Source organism: Theropithecus gelada, chromosome 19, assembly GCF_003255815.1.
Source record: "Theropithecus gelada isolate Dixy chromosome 19, Tgel_1.0, whole genome shotgun sequence".
Lineage (NCBI taxonomy): Eukaryota > Metazoa > Chordata > Mammalia > Primates > Cercopithecidae > Theropithecus > Theropithecus gelada.
In genome coordinates, this window is record NC_037687.1 from 22,452,547 (window position 1) to 22,468,420 (window position 15,874).

Sequence of the window (15,874 nt, forward strand, 5' to 3'; positions counted from 1 at the left end):
CTGTTGGCCGGGCGCGGTGGCTCAAGCCTGTAATCCCAGCACTTTGGGAGGCCGAGACGGGGGGATCACGAGGTCAGGAGATCGAGACCATCCTGGCTAACAAGGTGAAACCCCGTCTCTACTAAAAAATACAAAAAACTAGCCGGGCGAAGTGGCGGGCGCCTGTGGTCCCAGCTACTCGGGAGGCTGAGGCAGGAGAATGGCGTGAACCCGGGAGGCGGAGCTTGCAGTGAGCTGAGATCCGGCCACCGCACTCCAGCCTGGGCGACAGAGCCAGACTCAGTCTCAAAAAAAAAAAAAAAAAAAAAAAAAAGAAACCCACAAGTATTTGGAAAGTAAATAACCCAGAAGTCGAAGAAGAAATCAAGAGAAAGTATAAACTACGTAAAACTCAATGAAAAAAATTAACATATCAAAGTACATGACATGAGATAAAGTAATGCTTAGAAAGACATTGATAGATTTTTAAATGCTTAATTAGAAAAGAGGAAAAGGAAGATTGGGGAGACGGTAGTCAAAGGATACAAATTTCAGTTAGGCGGGAGGAATAAGTTCAGGAGATCTATTGCACAATATGGTGACTACGGTTTTTTTTTTTTGTTGTTGTTGTTTGTTTGAGATGTAGTTTCTCTGTGTCACCCAGGCTGGAGTGCAGTGGCACCATCTCGGCTCACTGCAACCTCCACCTCCCGGGTTCAAGCCATCCTCCCACCTCAGCCTCCCAATTAGCTGGGACCATAGGTATGCCCCACCACACCTGGCTAATTTTTTTAATTTTTTATAGAGACAGGGTCTCCCTATGTTGCTCAGGCTGGTCTTGAACTCCTGGGCTCAAGCGATCCTCCCACCTTGGCCTCCCAAAGTGTTGAGATTACAGGTGTGAACCACTGAGCTTGGCCCCAAAACATCATGTTGTATGACACAAATAGATATAATTTTATTTGTCAAGGAAGGGAGGGAAAGGAGGGAGGGATGGAAAGAAAGAAAAAAGGAAAGGAAAGGAAGGAAGAGAGGGAGGAGGATTTAAAATCATCTAAGCTTCTACCTTAAAAAAATAGAAAAAAGGCTGGGCACGGTGGCTCATGCCTGTAATCCCAGCACTTTGGGAGGCCGAGGTGGGTGGATCACCTGAGGTCAGGAGTTTGAGACCAGCCTGACCAACATGGAGAAACTTTGTCTCCACTAAAAATACAAAATTAGCTGGGCATGGTGGTGCATGCCTGTCATCCCAACTTCTCAGGAGGCTGAGGCAGGAGAATTGCTTGAACCCAGGAGGCGGAGGTTGTGGTGAGCCAAGATCGCGCCATTGCACTCCAGCCTGGGTAACAAGAGCCAAACTCCGTCTAAAAAAAAAAAAAAAAATTATGCACATGAAAAACATCAGTCACAAAAGACTACATTGTGTATTTCCAAACGTGAAAAGTACAAATAGGTAGATTAATAGAGACAGACAGATTAGTATCTGCTTAGGGCTAGAAAGTGACTAAGGAGGTTGGATATTAACTACAAATGAGTATGAGGTTTCTTTATATAAAATTTCTTTATTGTGGTGAAATACACATAAAATTTACTACTGTTTTAACTTTTTTTTTTTTTTTTTTTTGACATGCAGTCTTGCTCTGTCTCTTTGGCTGGAGTGCAGGGGGATGATCTCGGCACACTTCAACCTCTGCCTCTTGGGCTCAAGTGATTCTCTTGCCTGAGCCTCCCAAGTAGCTAGGATTATAGGTGCGCCACCACACCCAGTTAAGTTTTGTACTTTTAGTAGAGATGGGGTTTCTCCATGTTGGCCAGGCTGGTCTCGAACTCCTGACCTCACATGATCCGCCCACTTCGGCCTCCCAAAGCACTGGGATTACAGGTGTGAGCCACCTCACCCGGCCACTTTTTTTTTTTTTTTTTGAGACGGAGTCTCGCTCTGTCACCCAGGCTGGAGTGCGGTGGCCGGATCTCAGTTCACTGCAAGCTCCGCCTCCCGGGTTCACGCCATTCTCCTGCCTCAGCCTCCTGAGTAGCTGGGACTACAGGCGCCCGCCACCTCGCCCGGCTAGCTTTTTGTATTTTTTAGTAGAGATGGGGTTTCACCGTGTTAGCCAGGATGGTCTTGATCTCCTGACCTTGTGATCCACCCGTCTTGGCCTCCCAAAGTGCTGGGATTACAGGCTTGAGCCACTGTGCCCAGCCTTTTTTTTTTTTTAATGAGACAAGGTCTCACCTGTCATCTAGGCTACAATGCAGAGGTACAATCATAGCCAGCTGCAACCTTGAACACCTGGCTTCAGGCGATCCTCCCACCTCTGTGTCCCAGACTGCTGTGTGAGCCACTGTACCCAGCCAAAAGCTGTTTTTAAATGGGGGACTAACATCTGAAAAGGACACTGACAAACTGAGGCTCTTATATGTTTAATTAAATGCCTACAGGGCAGTGGCAGTGGCTCACGCCTGTAATCCCAGCACTTTGGGAGGATGGGGCAGGAGGATGGCTTGAGGCCAACCTGGTCAACATAGTGAGACTCTGTCTTTACTAAACAAATAAAATTAAAATATTAGCTGGGTGTGGTGGCGTGAGCCTGTAGTCCCAGCTGCTCAGAAGGCTGAGGCAGGAGGATCACTTGGGCTAGGAAGTAGAGGCTGCAGTGAGCTATGATCGTGCCACTGCACTCCAGCCTGGGCGACAGAGCAAGACCCTGTCTCTAAAAAATAAACAATAAATGCCTATGGACTGCACAATACTGTTGATTCCTCAATTCCTCTCTTGCTCTTTTGCATATTGGCAACAGAAAAAGTGTCATTTTCGGGCTGGGCACGGTGGCTCATGCCTGTAATCCCAACCCTTTCGGAGGCTGAGGCAGGTGGATCACTTGAGGTCAGGAGTTGAAGACCAGCCTGGCCAACATGGTGAAACCCTGTCTCTACTAAAAATACAAAAATTAGCTGGGTATGGTGGTGGTTGGAGGGGGAGGGCACCTGTAATCCCAGCTACTCAGGAGCCTGAGGCAGGAGAATAAATTGCTTGAACCTGGGAGGCGGAGGTTGTAGTGAGCTGAGATCGCGCCATTGCACTTTAGCCTGGGCGACAGAGCAAGACTCTGACTGAAAAAAAAAAAAAAAAAGAAATAAAATAATAAAATAAAATGTCATTTTCAGAGGGCAAAGTGAGGAGGGTGCACCCTCAGGACATTCTTGCCTCAGCCTGGGGAAAGAGAGTTTAAGCAATTCCCCAGAAAGGCACAGGAACCTCAGCCCAGAGAGGGGCAGCTTCCTGCCTCGGGTAGCACAGCCTTAGGCTCCAAGAGTCCCTCGTCTCTACCTCCCCAAGTTCAAATGTGCATGCGTGAGGTTTCAAACCCAGCCCCAACGCTAACCCCTGGCTGCCTCCTCTTTCTGACTTCTCAGGGAAAAAAAACAACCACCACCACATACACACAAAAATCCCGCAAGTCAGGAAACATCCATCACGGGCTGTCCAGCCCAGGCCGGAGGGGCAGGGGTCAACAGGGAGGTGACCTCAAGGTCTCCGTGGGGACCAGGATCCGGCGGGGCTGGGGGTGAGAGGCTGGAAATTTTCCCACCCTGAGACTTTCCTGCGTCAACCCAGGAGGGCGCCCTGGATGCCGCCAGCCCTGCCCCCAACCTCCTTCCTCTCCTGACGGGGCAGCTTCCCGGCTAAGGATGGATGGGGAGGGCGCGCCAAGATGGAGCCACCAGGACCAGGAATGGACAGGCACTTTGAGACTGACCAGATGAGGGACCCTGGCTCAGAGTGGCCAAGGCCTGGCCTCAGAGCCACACAGCCGGGAGGTGTACATGGGTTGGCGTCGCTCCCGGCACACGCAGCCTCCCTCTGCCTCCACTGCCCTGCCCAGGAGCTGGAGCCCAGCCCGGCCTTGGGCGTGTGAGAAGCCACTGGCCCGGGGCCCTGCTCCCCCGGTCCTTCCTCCCCTCAACACATTCAGGACTCAGCCCTTCCTTGTGTTAAATAGAGATCTCTTTATTCTAAGTATCGAACGTTCCTTAATACATTGGATTGGGGCCAGACCTTGAGGTGGGGGAAAGGGGCGGGGGAGCTGGGATATTTCTGTAGAGACTTCCAGAACGCCACTCACCACTCTGGGCTATGGCAGGAGGGGAGGTGCTGGGAACAGGCTTCACGGCCTTGGGAAAGTCCTTTGTCTCTTTGGCCTCTGTTTCCCCCACCTTTTTTTTTTTTTTTTTTTTTGAGAAAGGGTCTTGCTTTGTTGCCCAGGCTGGAGTGCAGTGGCACAATCATAGCTCACTGCAGCCTCAAACTCCAGCGATCCTCCAACCTCAGCCTCCCCAATAGCTGGGACTATAGGCACACACCACCATGCCCAGCTAATTTTTTATTTTTTGTAGAGATAGGGGGCAGGTCTCACTATGTTGCCCAGGCTGGTCTTGAACTGGACTCAAGCAATCCTCCGGCCTCAGCCTCCTAAAGTGTTGAGATTACAGGCATGAGCCACCGTGCCTGGCCTTCATTTCCCTTCTGTACAGGGAGTTTGGGGTTGAGTGAGAAGACATCTAAGGGTCTTTCTATCCCAGGGGTGTGTGATCCCAGGCAGGGAGTCAGGAGAGGCGCCGTACGGGAGGTTGGCTTGTCAGCAGCATAGATGGGGTCACTAAGGCAGGCGGCTGGGTGACCCTCAGCGCCGGGCCCGAGGCCGCACTAGAGACGGAGGCCGGGGCCGGGGCAGACAGGCCAAACTGGGCCTGGCCAGCCGGGAGAGGGGGAGGCGGCCCAGGAAGAGAGGGAAGCTGAGACAGAAAGATGGGCGGGGCACGGGGATGTCTGCAAAGAAGGCACGGTCCCGAGGGGGCGACAGGGCTCCCTCCTCAGAGAGTTCCAGGTCCCGGGCCACAGCCAGGATCTCCTGGCGGGCGGCTGTGTTGCGCAGGCCACGGATGTCGAGGAGGGCTGCCACGTGCTTCCTCCTGTGGGGAGAGGAACAGACAGGTGTGTGCAGCTCCCCAGCTCTAGACACACACCCAGCCCACCCCCAGACCCCACCTGACCCCCTCACCTGTCCCAGAACCTGCCCGAGTTCTGCCTCTGTGCCCCCTCCAGAGCCTTCCATCCAATCAGCTCCCTCACCCAGGCCCTCACCTCATACCAGGTCCCTCCAGAACTTCACTTCCAACCATCTCCAAATCCCCCTTACAACCAACTCCAGAACCAGCCCTGCAATTTTCCTTTTCACCCCAAGCCTCAGCTCGTGATTAAAGTTCACCTTCTCTGCTGGGTGCAGTGGCTCACGCCTGTAATCCCAGCACTTTGGGAGGCCAAGGCGGGTGGATAACCTTAGGTCAGGAGTTCGAGACCAGCCTGGCCAACGTGGCGAAACCCTATCTGTACTAAAAATAAATAATAATAATAATAATTAATAAATAGCTGGGTGTGGTGGCAGGCGCTTATAATCCTAGCTACTCGGGAGTCTGAGGCAAGGGAATCGCTTGAACTTGGGAGGCAAAGGTTGCAGTGAGCTGAGATCGTGCCACTGCAGTCCAGCCCAGGTGATAGAGTGAGACTCCGTTTCAAAAGTAAAAAAAACAGAGGCTGGGCGCGGTGGCTCACGCCTGCAATCCCAGCACTTTGGGAGGCCGAGGCAGGCGGATCACGAGGTCAGGAGATTGAGACCATCCTGGCCAACACGGTGAAACCCCGTCTCTACTAAAAGTACTAAAATTAGCCGGGCGTGGTGGCGGGCGCCTGTAGTCCCAGCTACTCAGGAGGCTGTGGCAGGAGAACGGCATGAACCCGGGAGGTGGGGCTTGCAGTGAGCCGAGATCGCACCACTGCACTCAGGCCTGGGCAACAAGCAGGACTCCGTCTCAAGAAAAAAAAAAAAGAAAGAAACCTTGTACCCCACTCCCCCTAAATCCTCAGCCCTAGGCACCTCCTAATCTTCTCAAGCTCAACCCCCTAAACCCAACCCAGCTAGCAAACTCTCAAACTTAGCTACAGATTTAAGTTCTGACTCATGATCCAATATTCAAGTTCAGAAACTCCATTATCAGCAAGAATACTGGGACTTCTTGGGACCCCATGGGACTCCAGGAATCTGCGCCTTCCCAAGGACATGACCCTATCCCCCAGAACCAGAACTGACCACCCTGAATCAGTTCCAGGACCCCCACCCTCAGTGCTGAAACTGAAACCCACTCATGCCTCACTCCTTGTTTTTCTGGGGTTCTGTTTCTGAGTATAGAATGTCTGTCTGCCTGAATAGCACTGCAGGGACTGGCAGTGCTCCAGCAGCCACCACCACTGCCACCACCATCCAGCACTGTCACATGGTTGTGTAGTGTGTTGATCTGGTGCACTAGTTTTTTTTTGTTGTTTTTTTTTTGAGACAGAGTCTAGCTCTGTTGGCCAGGCTGGAGTGCAGTGGCACAATCTTGGCTCACTGCAACCTCTGCCTCCCGGGCTTAAGCAATTCTCCTGCCTCAGCCTTCCGAGTAACTGGGATTACAGGCGTGTGCCATCACACCTGGCTAATTTTTGTATTTTTAGTAGAGATGGGGTTTCACCATGTTGGCCAGGCTGGCCTCGAACTCCTGACCTCAGGTAATCCGCCTGCCTCAGCCTCCCAAAGTGCTGAGATTACAGGCATGAGCCACCGTGCCCAGCCAATCTGGTGCACTAGTTTTAGAGCCAGTCTACTGCCTGGGTTCAAGTTCCACCTTTGCCACTTGCTAGGCGTGGTATTTCAATAGCTTTAATTATACCCCTTACAGGCCAAGTGCAGTGGCTCACACCTGCAATCTCAGCACTTTGGGAGGCAGAGGCAGGTGGATCACCAGAGCTCAGGAGTTCAAGACCAGCATGGCCAACTTGGTGAAACCCGCTCTCTACTAAAGATACAAAAATTAGCTGGGTGTGGTGGCACATGCCTACACTTGGGAGGCTGAGGCAGAAGAATCGCTTGAACCCAGGAGACAGAGGTTGCAGTGAGCTGAGATCACTTCATCCTGGGCGACAAAGTGAGATTCTGTCTCAAAAAACAAAGCAAAACAACAACAACAAAATACCCCTTATAAAGTTGGCATGGGCTGGGCAACGGTAGCTCATGCTTCCCTGTTTGTAGGAAGCTGAGGCAGGCAGATCACTTGAGCCCAGAAGTTCGAGACCAGCCTGGGCAACATGGTGAAACCCATCTCTACAAAAAAATACAAAAAATTAGCTGGGCATTGTGGTGCGTGCCTGTGGTCCCAGCTACTCAGGAGGCTGAGGTGGGAGGACTGCTCGAGCCCAGGAGGTCAACGCTGCAGTGAACCATGATTGTGCCACTGCACTCCAGCCAGGGAAACAGAGTAAGACCCTGTCTCAAAAAAAAAAAAAAAAAAAAAGGTTGGCATGTAAGATGCTTATTTAGGTCTGAAATAAGAACTCATTGAATGAGAACTGCAATTGTTACTATAGTCATGGATGATGATGATGATGTTGATGATGATAAATTTCCCTAATAACCCTATGACGAGAATACTATTATCCCCATGGAATGGATGAGGAAACTGAGGCTCTGAGAAGGTCACATAGAAAGGAAGTGACCTAGCAGGCGTTGAATGCCGCCTGCGCCTGCCGCTGTCCCAGTGCGTGTGCGCCCGTGTGCCCTGCGTGTCCCTGAGTCCCCCGCGGCTCCCCCGCGGGCCGGCCCTTCCTGCCTCCGGGCAGCCCTGCGCCCCCCCTGCCCTGGGCTTCCTGTGACCGCCTGTTTGTTTGTGAGCCCTGGTGGCAGTGGCGGCGGAGGCAGCAGCAGCGGCAGGAGAAGGAGGGAAATCGTATTAATAATGCCCTGGTTCCAACAGGAAACGGCCGTCAGACACGCTCGCCGGCTCCCTCCCTCGCCCAGGAGGCAGGAAACATGGGGACGGATGCCAAGGCCACCAGAAGACCTCGGCCAGGCACTGCAAAGCCCCGGCCCAGGCGGGGTGTCTCACCTGATGTCTGGGTAGTCGCGCACCAGCACTCCCACCTCCACCTGGATGCTGGGCGTGTCTTCCAGCTGCAGGACTTCAGCCAAATGGGGCACCACGGCATCCAGCCACAAGGCCTGGGACTCCTGCAGGGGAGGGAGGACGCAGGGCTCACACCCTCCCAAGATTGACCCTGCCAATTCCTGCCCCCCCGGCCTGTTATCCCATCTCTAAAATGTAGCAGAAACCAGGCGTGGTGGCTCAAGCTCGTAATCCCAGCACTTTGGGAGGAGGCTGAGGTGGGCAGATCACTAGAGGTCAGGAGTTCAAGACCAACCTGGCCAACATGGTGAAACCCCATCTCTACTAAAAATACAAAAATTAGCCAGGCGTGGTGGTGCACACCTGTAATCCCAGCTACTCAGGAGGCTGAGGCAGGAGAATCACTTGAAATCGAGAGGCAGAGGTTATGGTGAGTGGACACTGCACGACTGCACTCCAGCCTGGGCGATGGAGCAAGACTCTGTTTCAAAAATAAAGAATAAAAATCAAAATAGGCTGGGTGCAGTGGCTCACACCTGTAATCCCAGCACTTTGGGAGGCGGAGGTGGGTGGATCACGAGGTCAGGAGATCGAGACCATCCTGGCTAACACGGTGAAACCCCATCTCTACAAAAAATACAAAAAATTAGCTGAGCGTGGTGGCAGGCGCCTGTAGTCCCAGCTATTCGGGAGGCTGAGGCAGGAGAATGGTGTGAACCCGGGAGGCAGAGCTTGCAGTGAGCCGAGATCGCACCACTGCACTCCAGCCTGGCGATACAGCGAGACTCTGTCTCAAAAATAAATAAATAAAATAAATAAAATAATAAAAATAAAAAATAAAATGTAGCAGAAGACATACTGTGGTCACATTTGAGAAAAATCCATAATATAATCTCCTCCCAGTTTTGCAGATAATTTGGAACTCTGGGACACTTCTCCAAACCTCTTCCAAGTTTGCAAAATCTTGCCTTTGGGGGAGTGGAGACTGGATAAAGTGTACAAGGAAGCTTCCTGCATTCTTTCTTACATCTGCATGTGAATCTACAATTATCTCAAAAATTTTCCAAAGAAAACATTCCAAGGACTCCGGGCTTGAGACTCCGGGAAGAGCGACTGAATGAGGCCCTTCCAGCCCAGCTGAATACAACTGGGTACAAATAAGATCTGGCGGTTTTTAATTCCAGGGTTTAGAAATGTTAGGATTTCTGCATTTCTCTTGCATGTATCTTCTCTGTACGTTCATGGAGTCTTTTTTTTTTTTTTTGAGACTGAGTCTCCAGGTTGGAATGCAGTGGCAGGATTTCGGCTCACCGCAACCTCCCCCTCTTAGTTCAAGGGATTCTCCTGCCTCAACCTCCCAAGTAGCTGGGACTACAGGCATGAGCCACCACACCCGGGTAATTTTGGTAATGCAAGGAGTTTTAACTCTGAGGCAGGCACCGTCCTAAGTACTTAACAGGAATTAACCAATCTGATCCTCAAAACAATGGATAGGGACCATTATTCGCCTTAACAGCCAAGGAAAGCGCCCGGAGGCGAGTTCTCAGAGCAAGAAAGCCAGGTTTTAAGTGCAAAGGGTGTGGATCAAAGTTACTGGTTGCTATTGACCAGAAGTTGGCTGAGAGTTTCTGTCCTGAGCCCTGCCCCTCTCCCCCTGGCTTTTGAGACCTGAGATTCTCGGAAGCCAAGCCTTGTCCTGGTTTCTGAAAGCCCCCCAACCGCGTCCCGACACTGACCAGCCGCCGGAACAGCCTCTGCAGTTGCGCAGCGTCCTCCCGGAGCCTCCCAGCCACGCGGCTGCGGGTCCGCGCCGAGCTGCAGCGCAGGCGCCCACGGAGCAGGGGCCGCACGTACTCGACCAGCGCCCGCCGGTGCAGCTCGGCCACCAGCGCCTGGAAGCGGAGGAGGGAAGCCCGAGGGGTGTGAGCCATGCCCCACTGACTCCCATCCCGCCAGTCTGAAGGCCAGCCCCGCCCCACTCGCCCATATCCACTCAGGCACCCATGGGCACCCTTCCCGTGCCCACGCCCCAGCCCCCAGCCCCATCCTAGGATGTCTTCCCTGGCCCCCTAATAAGCCCGCAGACAGCCCCTGCCGGCCCCCAAAGGGTGCTCCATCCCAGCCTCTCCCTATTCCCCAAGCTCCACTCTCAGGGGCCCTGACTCAGTCTGCACCCCGCCTTACACCCCAGTTCCACGCACACGCCTCCCCGCAGACCCTGGGCAGGGGCCACCTCTTCCATCCATAGGGAGCCGCTCCCCACCTTAGAGGGCTTTCCTCCAGCAGGAGTGTTCTTGCTCTCCCAACCTCCCCTCTTCCCGCCCCTTTCCCCTTTCCTCCTCCCCTCTTCTCCTCCACCCTCACCTCCCCTCCCCTCAGGCAGGCGCACCTGGTAAGGCTCATCCTGCATTCTGCGCAGGGCCAGGGCCTGGGCACCCAGCGTGCCCACGATGCCATCCAGGGCCTCCGGGCTGCTCAGCCACTTCCGGCGCATCAGCTTGTTGAAGTGTGGCTGGCAGGGACAGAGTAGGGGGTAATGGCTCTCCTCCCTCCCACCCTCCTTCTTCACTTAGGAATTTGTTCCTGGAACCCTGCTCCGTGTGAACCCAAGCTGTGTGGTGCTCGGAACACATGGGGAACAGATAGCCCCAGCCCTGGCATCCTGGGACTCACAGTCCAGAAGGGGAGACAGACTGGTCCCCAGGTAGTGATGACCAAAAGCTGGCAAGGCTGGGATCCGGGAGCCCAGGGGTTTAGGAAGCCCAGAGGGGATGCCTGACTCAGCATAGAGCCTAGGAGGGCTTCCTGGAGGAAGGGACACCAGAACTGATGCCCTGGTGATGACCTTCCTTAGCCAAGGGAGGGATGGGGGAGGGAGTGGCTCAATGGGAGAAAATCGTGAGTATTAAGACAGTTCAGATTTCAGATGGGCATGCCAGGGAGAGGACCAGCAAAAACGTCAGAGTGGCTGATGAAAACAGGGGACTTCATTTAAAAATTATTAAGGGGCCGGGCGCGGTGGCTCACGCCTGTAGTCCCCGCACTCTGGGAGGCCGAGGCGGGCGGATCACAAGGTCAGGAGATCCAGACCATCCTGGCTAACATGGTGAAACCCCATCTCTACTAAAAATACAAAAAAATTAGCCAGGCGTGGTGGTGGGCGCCTGTAGTCCCAGCTACCCGGGAGCCTGAGGCAGGAGAATGGCGTGAATACGGGAGGCAGAGCTTGCAGTGAGCCAAGATGGCGCCACTGCACTCCAGCCTGGGTGACAGAGTAAGACTCAATCTCAAAAAAAAAAAAATTAAGGGCTGGGCACAGTGGTTCACACCTGTAATCCCAGCACTTTGGGAGGCCGAGGCAGGAGGGTAGCTTGAGCCCAGGAGTTTGAGACCAGCCTGACATTGCGAGACCCCTTCTATACAAAACATTTAAAAGTTAGCTGGGACTGGGCGTGGTGGCTCGCGCTTGTAATCCTAGCACTTTGGGAGGCTGCAGCGGGTGGATCACCTGAAGTCAGGAGTTCAACCCTGTCTCCACTAAAATACAAAAATTAGCCGGGTGTGGTGGCGTGCAACTGTAGTTCCAGCTACTCTGGATGCTGAGACAGCAGAATTGCTTGAACCTGGGAGGTGGAGGCTGCAGTGAGCCGAGATCGCACCACTGCACTCCAGCCTGGGTGACAGAGTAAGAGTCCGTCTCAAAAATAAGTAAACAAATAAAAATAATAAAAATTAGCTAGGTATGGTGTCATGTGCCTGTAGTCCCAGCTACTCAGGAGGCTGAGGTGGGAGGATCGCTTGAGCCCAGGAGTTCAAGGCTGCGGTAAAATATGATCATGATACTGCACTCCAGCCTGGGTAACAGAGGGAGGCCCTGTCTCAAAAAAAAAAAAAAAGAAAGAAAGAAAAAGTAAGAACTTTAAGACATATTTTTAAAATTTATTAACTATGCACAGCCCTTAAGGGGAGGAGGACGAATTGCTTCCACATTCCACTTCCTAGATCTGGTTGAGAAAACAGGTTCCCCATCTGGGGCACTTAGGAAGGAATATAGTAAATGCCTCAGTTAATAACATCCTCCTTTTTGAAAGTTGCCTTTTCTCTCCACCCTTGAGTAGATCCGGTATTTGATGAAACTTGTGAAAGTGGGTGGAACCTGTCTTGCCCCCTCTTTTCTAGAATGCACTGTATATATATGCAACTGTGACTTTCAAGGAAATGTGTTTGCCATTTGCTGATTCTGGGGGAAGTTAATTTCTAACTTCTTTCACTGGTTAATGAAGGAAAGCATTGCACCTTGCAAATGCACCAAATGAATTGAGTTCATCATTTTAAAAACTGTCTTTTGACCAGGCAGACTTATTGAAAAATTATTAAGGGGCCAGGCATGATGGCTCATGCCTGTAATTCCAGCACTTTGGAAGGCTGAGGTAGGTGGATCATGAGGTCAGGAGTTCAAGACCAGCCTGGCCAACAAGGTGAAACCCTTATCTCTACTAAAAATACAAAAACTTAGCTGAGTGTGATGGCGGGCGCCTGTAATCCCAGCTACTCGGGAGGCTGAGGCAGGAGAATCTCTTGAACCTGGGAGGTGGAGGTTGCAGTGAGCTGAGATTGAGCCACTGCACTCCAGCCTCAGCAACAAGAGAAAAACTCCATCTCAACAACAACAACAACAAAAAAATGTTAAGGGCTGGGCACGGTGGCTCATGCCTGTAATCCCAGCCCTTTGGGAGGCTGAGGCTCGAGAATTGCTTGAGCCCAGGGCAGCATAGTGAGACTCCCTCTCTGTAATTTTTTTTTTTAAATTAGCTGGGCATGGTGGCCCACACTGTGGTCCTAGCTGCTTAGGAGACTGACATGAGAGGATCGCGTAAGCCCAGGAGGTTGAGGCTGCAGTGAGCTATGATCATGCAATTGCACTCCAGCCTGGGCGACAGAACAAGATTCTATCTCTAAAAACAAAAACAAAAACAAAACTCTTTTTCCCCGTCCAGAACAAAAAATAATAATAACTTTAAGACCGTGACGGAGAGCATTAAACCAAGCTTGGGCCTTTTGAAGTGTGTGTTTTGGGGGTGAGGGGAGCTGTGCGACCCTGAAGCCGGTTTTGAGGCTTATTCCAGGTATAAGACAGGGAGGGGAGAGGTGAGGCTGGGGCAGGCCTGGGGTGCACAGGGCCTCCTGGGCTGGGGGAGAAGCCCCAGCTTTCTCCTGAGGGCAGAAGGGAGTCATGGCCAGTTTTGTGCTGGGGAGGGAGAGGGTCAGATTTGTGCTTTACCAAAATGGGAGGAGGCTGGAACAAAGGGGAAAGCGGAGATAGGGAGGGGATGAAAGAGTGAGGAGGGGGAAGAGGAGAATCCAAGTGGTAGAATTCATAGGATGAAGTGAGTGACCACCGCCCATGGGGAGGGAAAGGAGGTATCTGGAGGAGACCAGAGACCCTGGAGATGGGCAGGTTGTGGGTCTCTCCCTGATACAGGGGCAAGGGGAGGGTTGGGGGAGAGGCTGCAGTCTGGGTGGACACAGGGCATGTGAGGTTCGGAGACATCCCCAGGATGGTATCCACGGGGGGGGGGTCTAATTCCCTCTTCAGCTCAGCCTCAGCACCCCCTCCTGTTCTCTCACCCTGACAGCAGCCCAGTTTTCTTTTATTGTTTGTTTTTGTTTTTGTTTTTAAGGTAGGGTCTCACTGTATTGCCCAGGCTAGTCTCGAACTGCTGAGCTCAAGCGATCCTCCCACCTCAGCCTCCCAAAGTGCTGGGATTACAACAGGTGTGACCCACCATGTCTAGCGTGTTGCTGGGGGTTTTTTGTTTGTTTGTTTCTTTTGAGATAGAGTCTCACTCTGTCACCAGGCTGGGATGCAGTGGCGCCATCTCGGCCCATGGCAAGCTCCGCCTCTCAGTTCAAGCAATTCTCCTGCCTCAGCCTCCTGAGTAGCTGGGATTACAGGCACCTGCCACCATGCCCAGCTAGTTTTTGTATTTTTAGTAGAGAAGGGGTTTCACCGTGTTGGCCAGGATGGTCTCGATCTCTTGACTTTGTGATCTGCCCGCCTTGGCCTCCCAAAGTGCTGGGATTACACGTGTGAGCCACTGCGCCTGGCAGGGTGTTTGTTTTTTTCTTTTTTGAGACAGAGTCTTGCACTATCTCCCAGGCTGGAGTGCAATGGTGCGAACACGGCTCACTGCATCCTTGACTTCCTGGGCTCAAGCAATCTTCCCACTTCAGCCTCCCAAGTACCTGCAACCACAGGCATGCACCACTACACCCAGCTTATTGTTTTTTATTTTTTGTAGAGATAACGTCTTACTATGTTGCCCAGGTTGGTCTCCAACTCCTGGGCTTAAGCGATCCTCCCGCCTCAGCTCCCAAAGTGCTGGGATTACAGGTGTGAGCCACCGTGCCTGGCCAGCTCTGTTTACTGAACCTCCAAAAATGGAGCAAGGCATGAGGGAACCCACATAATGCCTGGGCCCTGGTGATTCTCCCAGGGTCCACACCCTGGCTGATGCTCACACACACATGCATACTCATGCACACGGCACACACACACACACACTCCCTCAAAAGCCTACAGCCATTCATACACTCACACAGGCATGCAAGCACAGCACTGTGTCCTATCTCTTCATGTCTCTAGCTGGTTCTTTTTTTTTCTTTTTCTTTTTTTTTTTTTTTTTGAGACAGAGTCTCTCTCTGTTGCCCAGGCTGAAGTACAGTGGCATGATCTCATCTCACCGCAACCTCTGCCTCCCAGGTTCAAGCGATTATCCTGCCTCAGCTTCCCGAGTAGCTGGGATTACAGGCACCTGCCACCATGCCCGGTTAATTTTTTGTATTTTTAGTAGAGATGCGGTTTCACCATGTTGGCCAGGCTGGTCTCAAACTCCTGACCTCAAGTGATCTGCCCGCCTTGGCTTCCCAAAGTGCTAAGATTACAGGCGTGAGCCACCATGAGCGGTCTATCTCTAGCTGGTTCTGATGTCTCTCCCTTTGTCCTTCTGTCCCAGTCTCTCTCCTTTCCTTCCTCCCTCACCTATCTTGTTTTCTCAGTCTTTCCCTGTTTCTTTTGCTTCTGCTCTCTCTGTCTCTGTCTGTCTCTCTCTCTCTCTCAAAACATACATAGTGGTTTATAAAGCCAGAGACAGTGGCTAATACCTGTAATCCCAGCTTGGGTGACAGAGCGAGACTCTGTCTCAAAAACAAAAACAAAAAAGCAAACATACGTAGTGTTTTTTGTTTGTTTTTTGTTTTTTTTTTGAGACGGAGTCTCACTCTGTCGCCCAGGCTGGAGTGCAGTGGCACAATCTTGGCTCACTGCAACGTCCACCTCCCGGGTTCATGCCATTCTCCTGCCTCAGCCTCCCTAGTAGCTGGGACTATAGGCACCTGCCACCACGCCCAGCTAATTTTTTGTATTTTTAGTAGAGACGGAGTTTCACCGTGTTAGCCAGGATGGTCTCCATCTCCTGACCTCGTGATCCGCCAGTCTCGGCCTCCCAAAGTGCTGGGATTACAGGCGTGAGTCACCATACCCGGCCACACAGTGGTTTATAGATTAAGACTGTAGATTCGCAATGGGCTCTGCCACTTGCTGGTCTCATCTTCCTCACCTGTAAAATGAACCTACAGCCCATCTCGCAGGATTGCGGTGAGAATTAAACGAGCCGATACTCTCAAGCACCTGGCACAGTGAGTCCTGAGAATGTGTTTGCTGTTGCTACGAAGTCTGTACATTTAAGATAGCAAGCTGGGGCCGGGCGTGGTGGCTCAAGCCTGTAATCCCAGCACTTTGGGAGGCCGAGGCGGGTGGATCACGAGGTCAGGAGATCGAGACCATCCTGGCTAACACGGTGAAACCCCGTCTCTACTAAAAATACAAGAAAATTAG

The 15,874-nt window shown here is 52.2% G+C and overlaps 1 protein-coding gene across 1 annotated transcript in view; it reads right to left on the reverse strand.

Moving 5' to 3' along the window:
- Window positions 1–3,669: 3,669 nt before the first annotated feature.
- Window positions 3,670–15,874, reverse strand: part of EXOC3L2 (exocyst complex component 3 like 2) — a 17,994-nt gene continuing 5,789 nt past the window's right edge. Inside the window, exons 6-10 of the mRNA XM_025365860.1 lie at window positions 13,414–13,492; window positions 10,367–10,489; window positions 9,714–9,869; window positions 7,960–8,081; window positions 3,670–4,953 (exon numbers count right to left, since the gene is read on the reverse strand). Coding sequence (XP_025221645.1) covers window positions 4,665–4,953; window positions 7,960–8,081; window positions 9,714–9,869; window positions 10,367–10,489; window positions 13,414–13,492 — 769 coding nt within the window. The 3' untranslated portion in view covers window positions 3,670–4,664. The remainder of the gene's footprint in view (window positions 4,954–7,959; window positions 8,082–9,713; window positions 9,870–10,366; window positions 10,490–13,413; window positions 13,493–15,874) is intronic.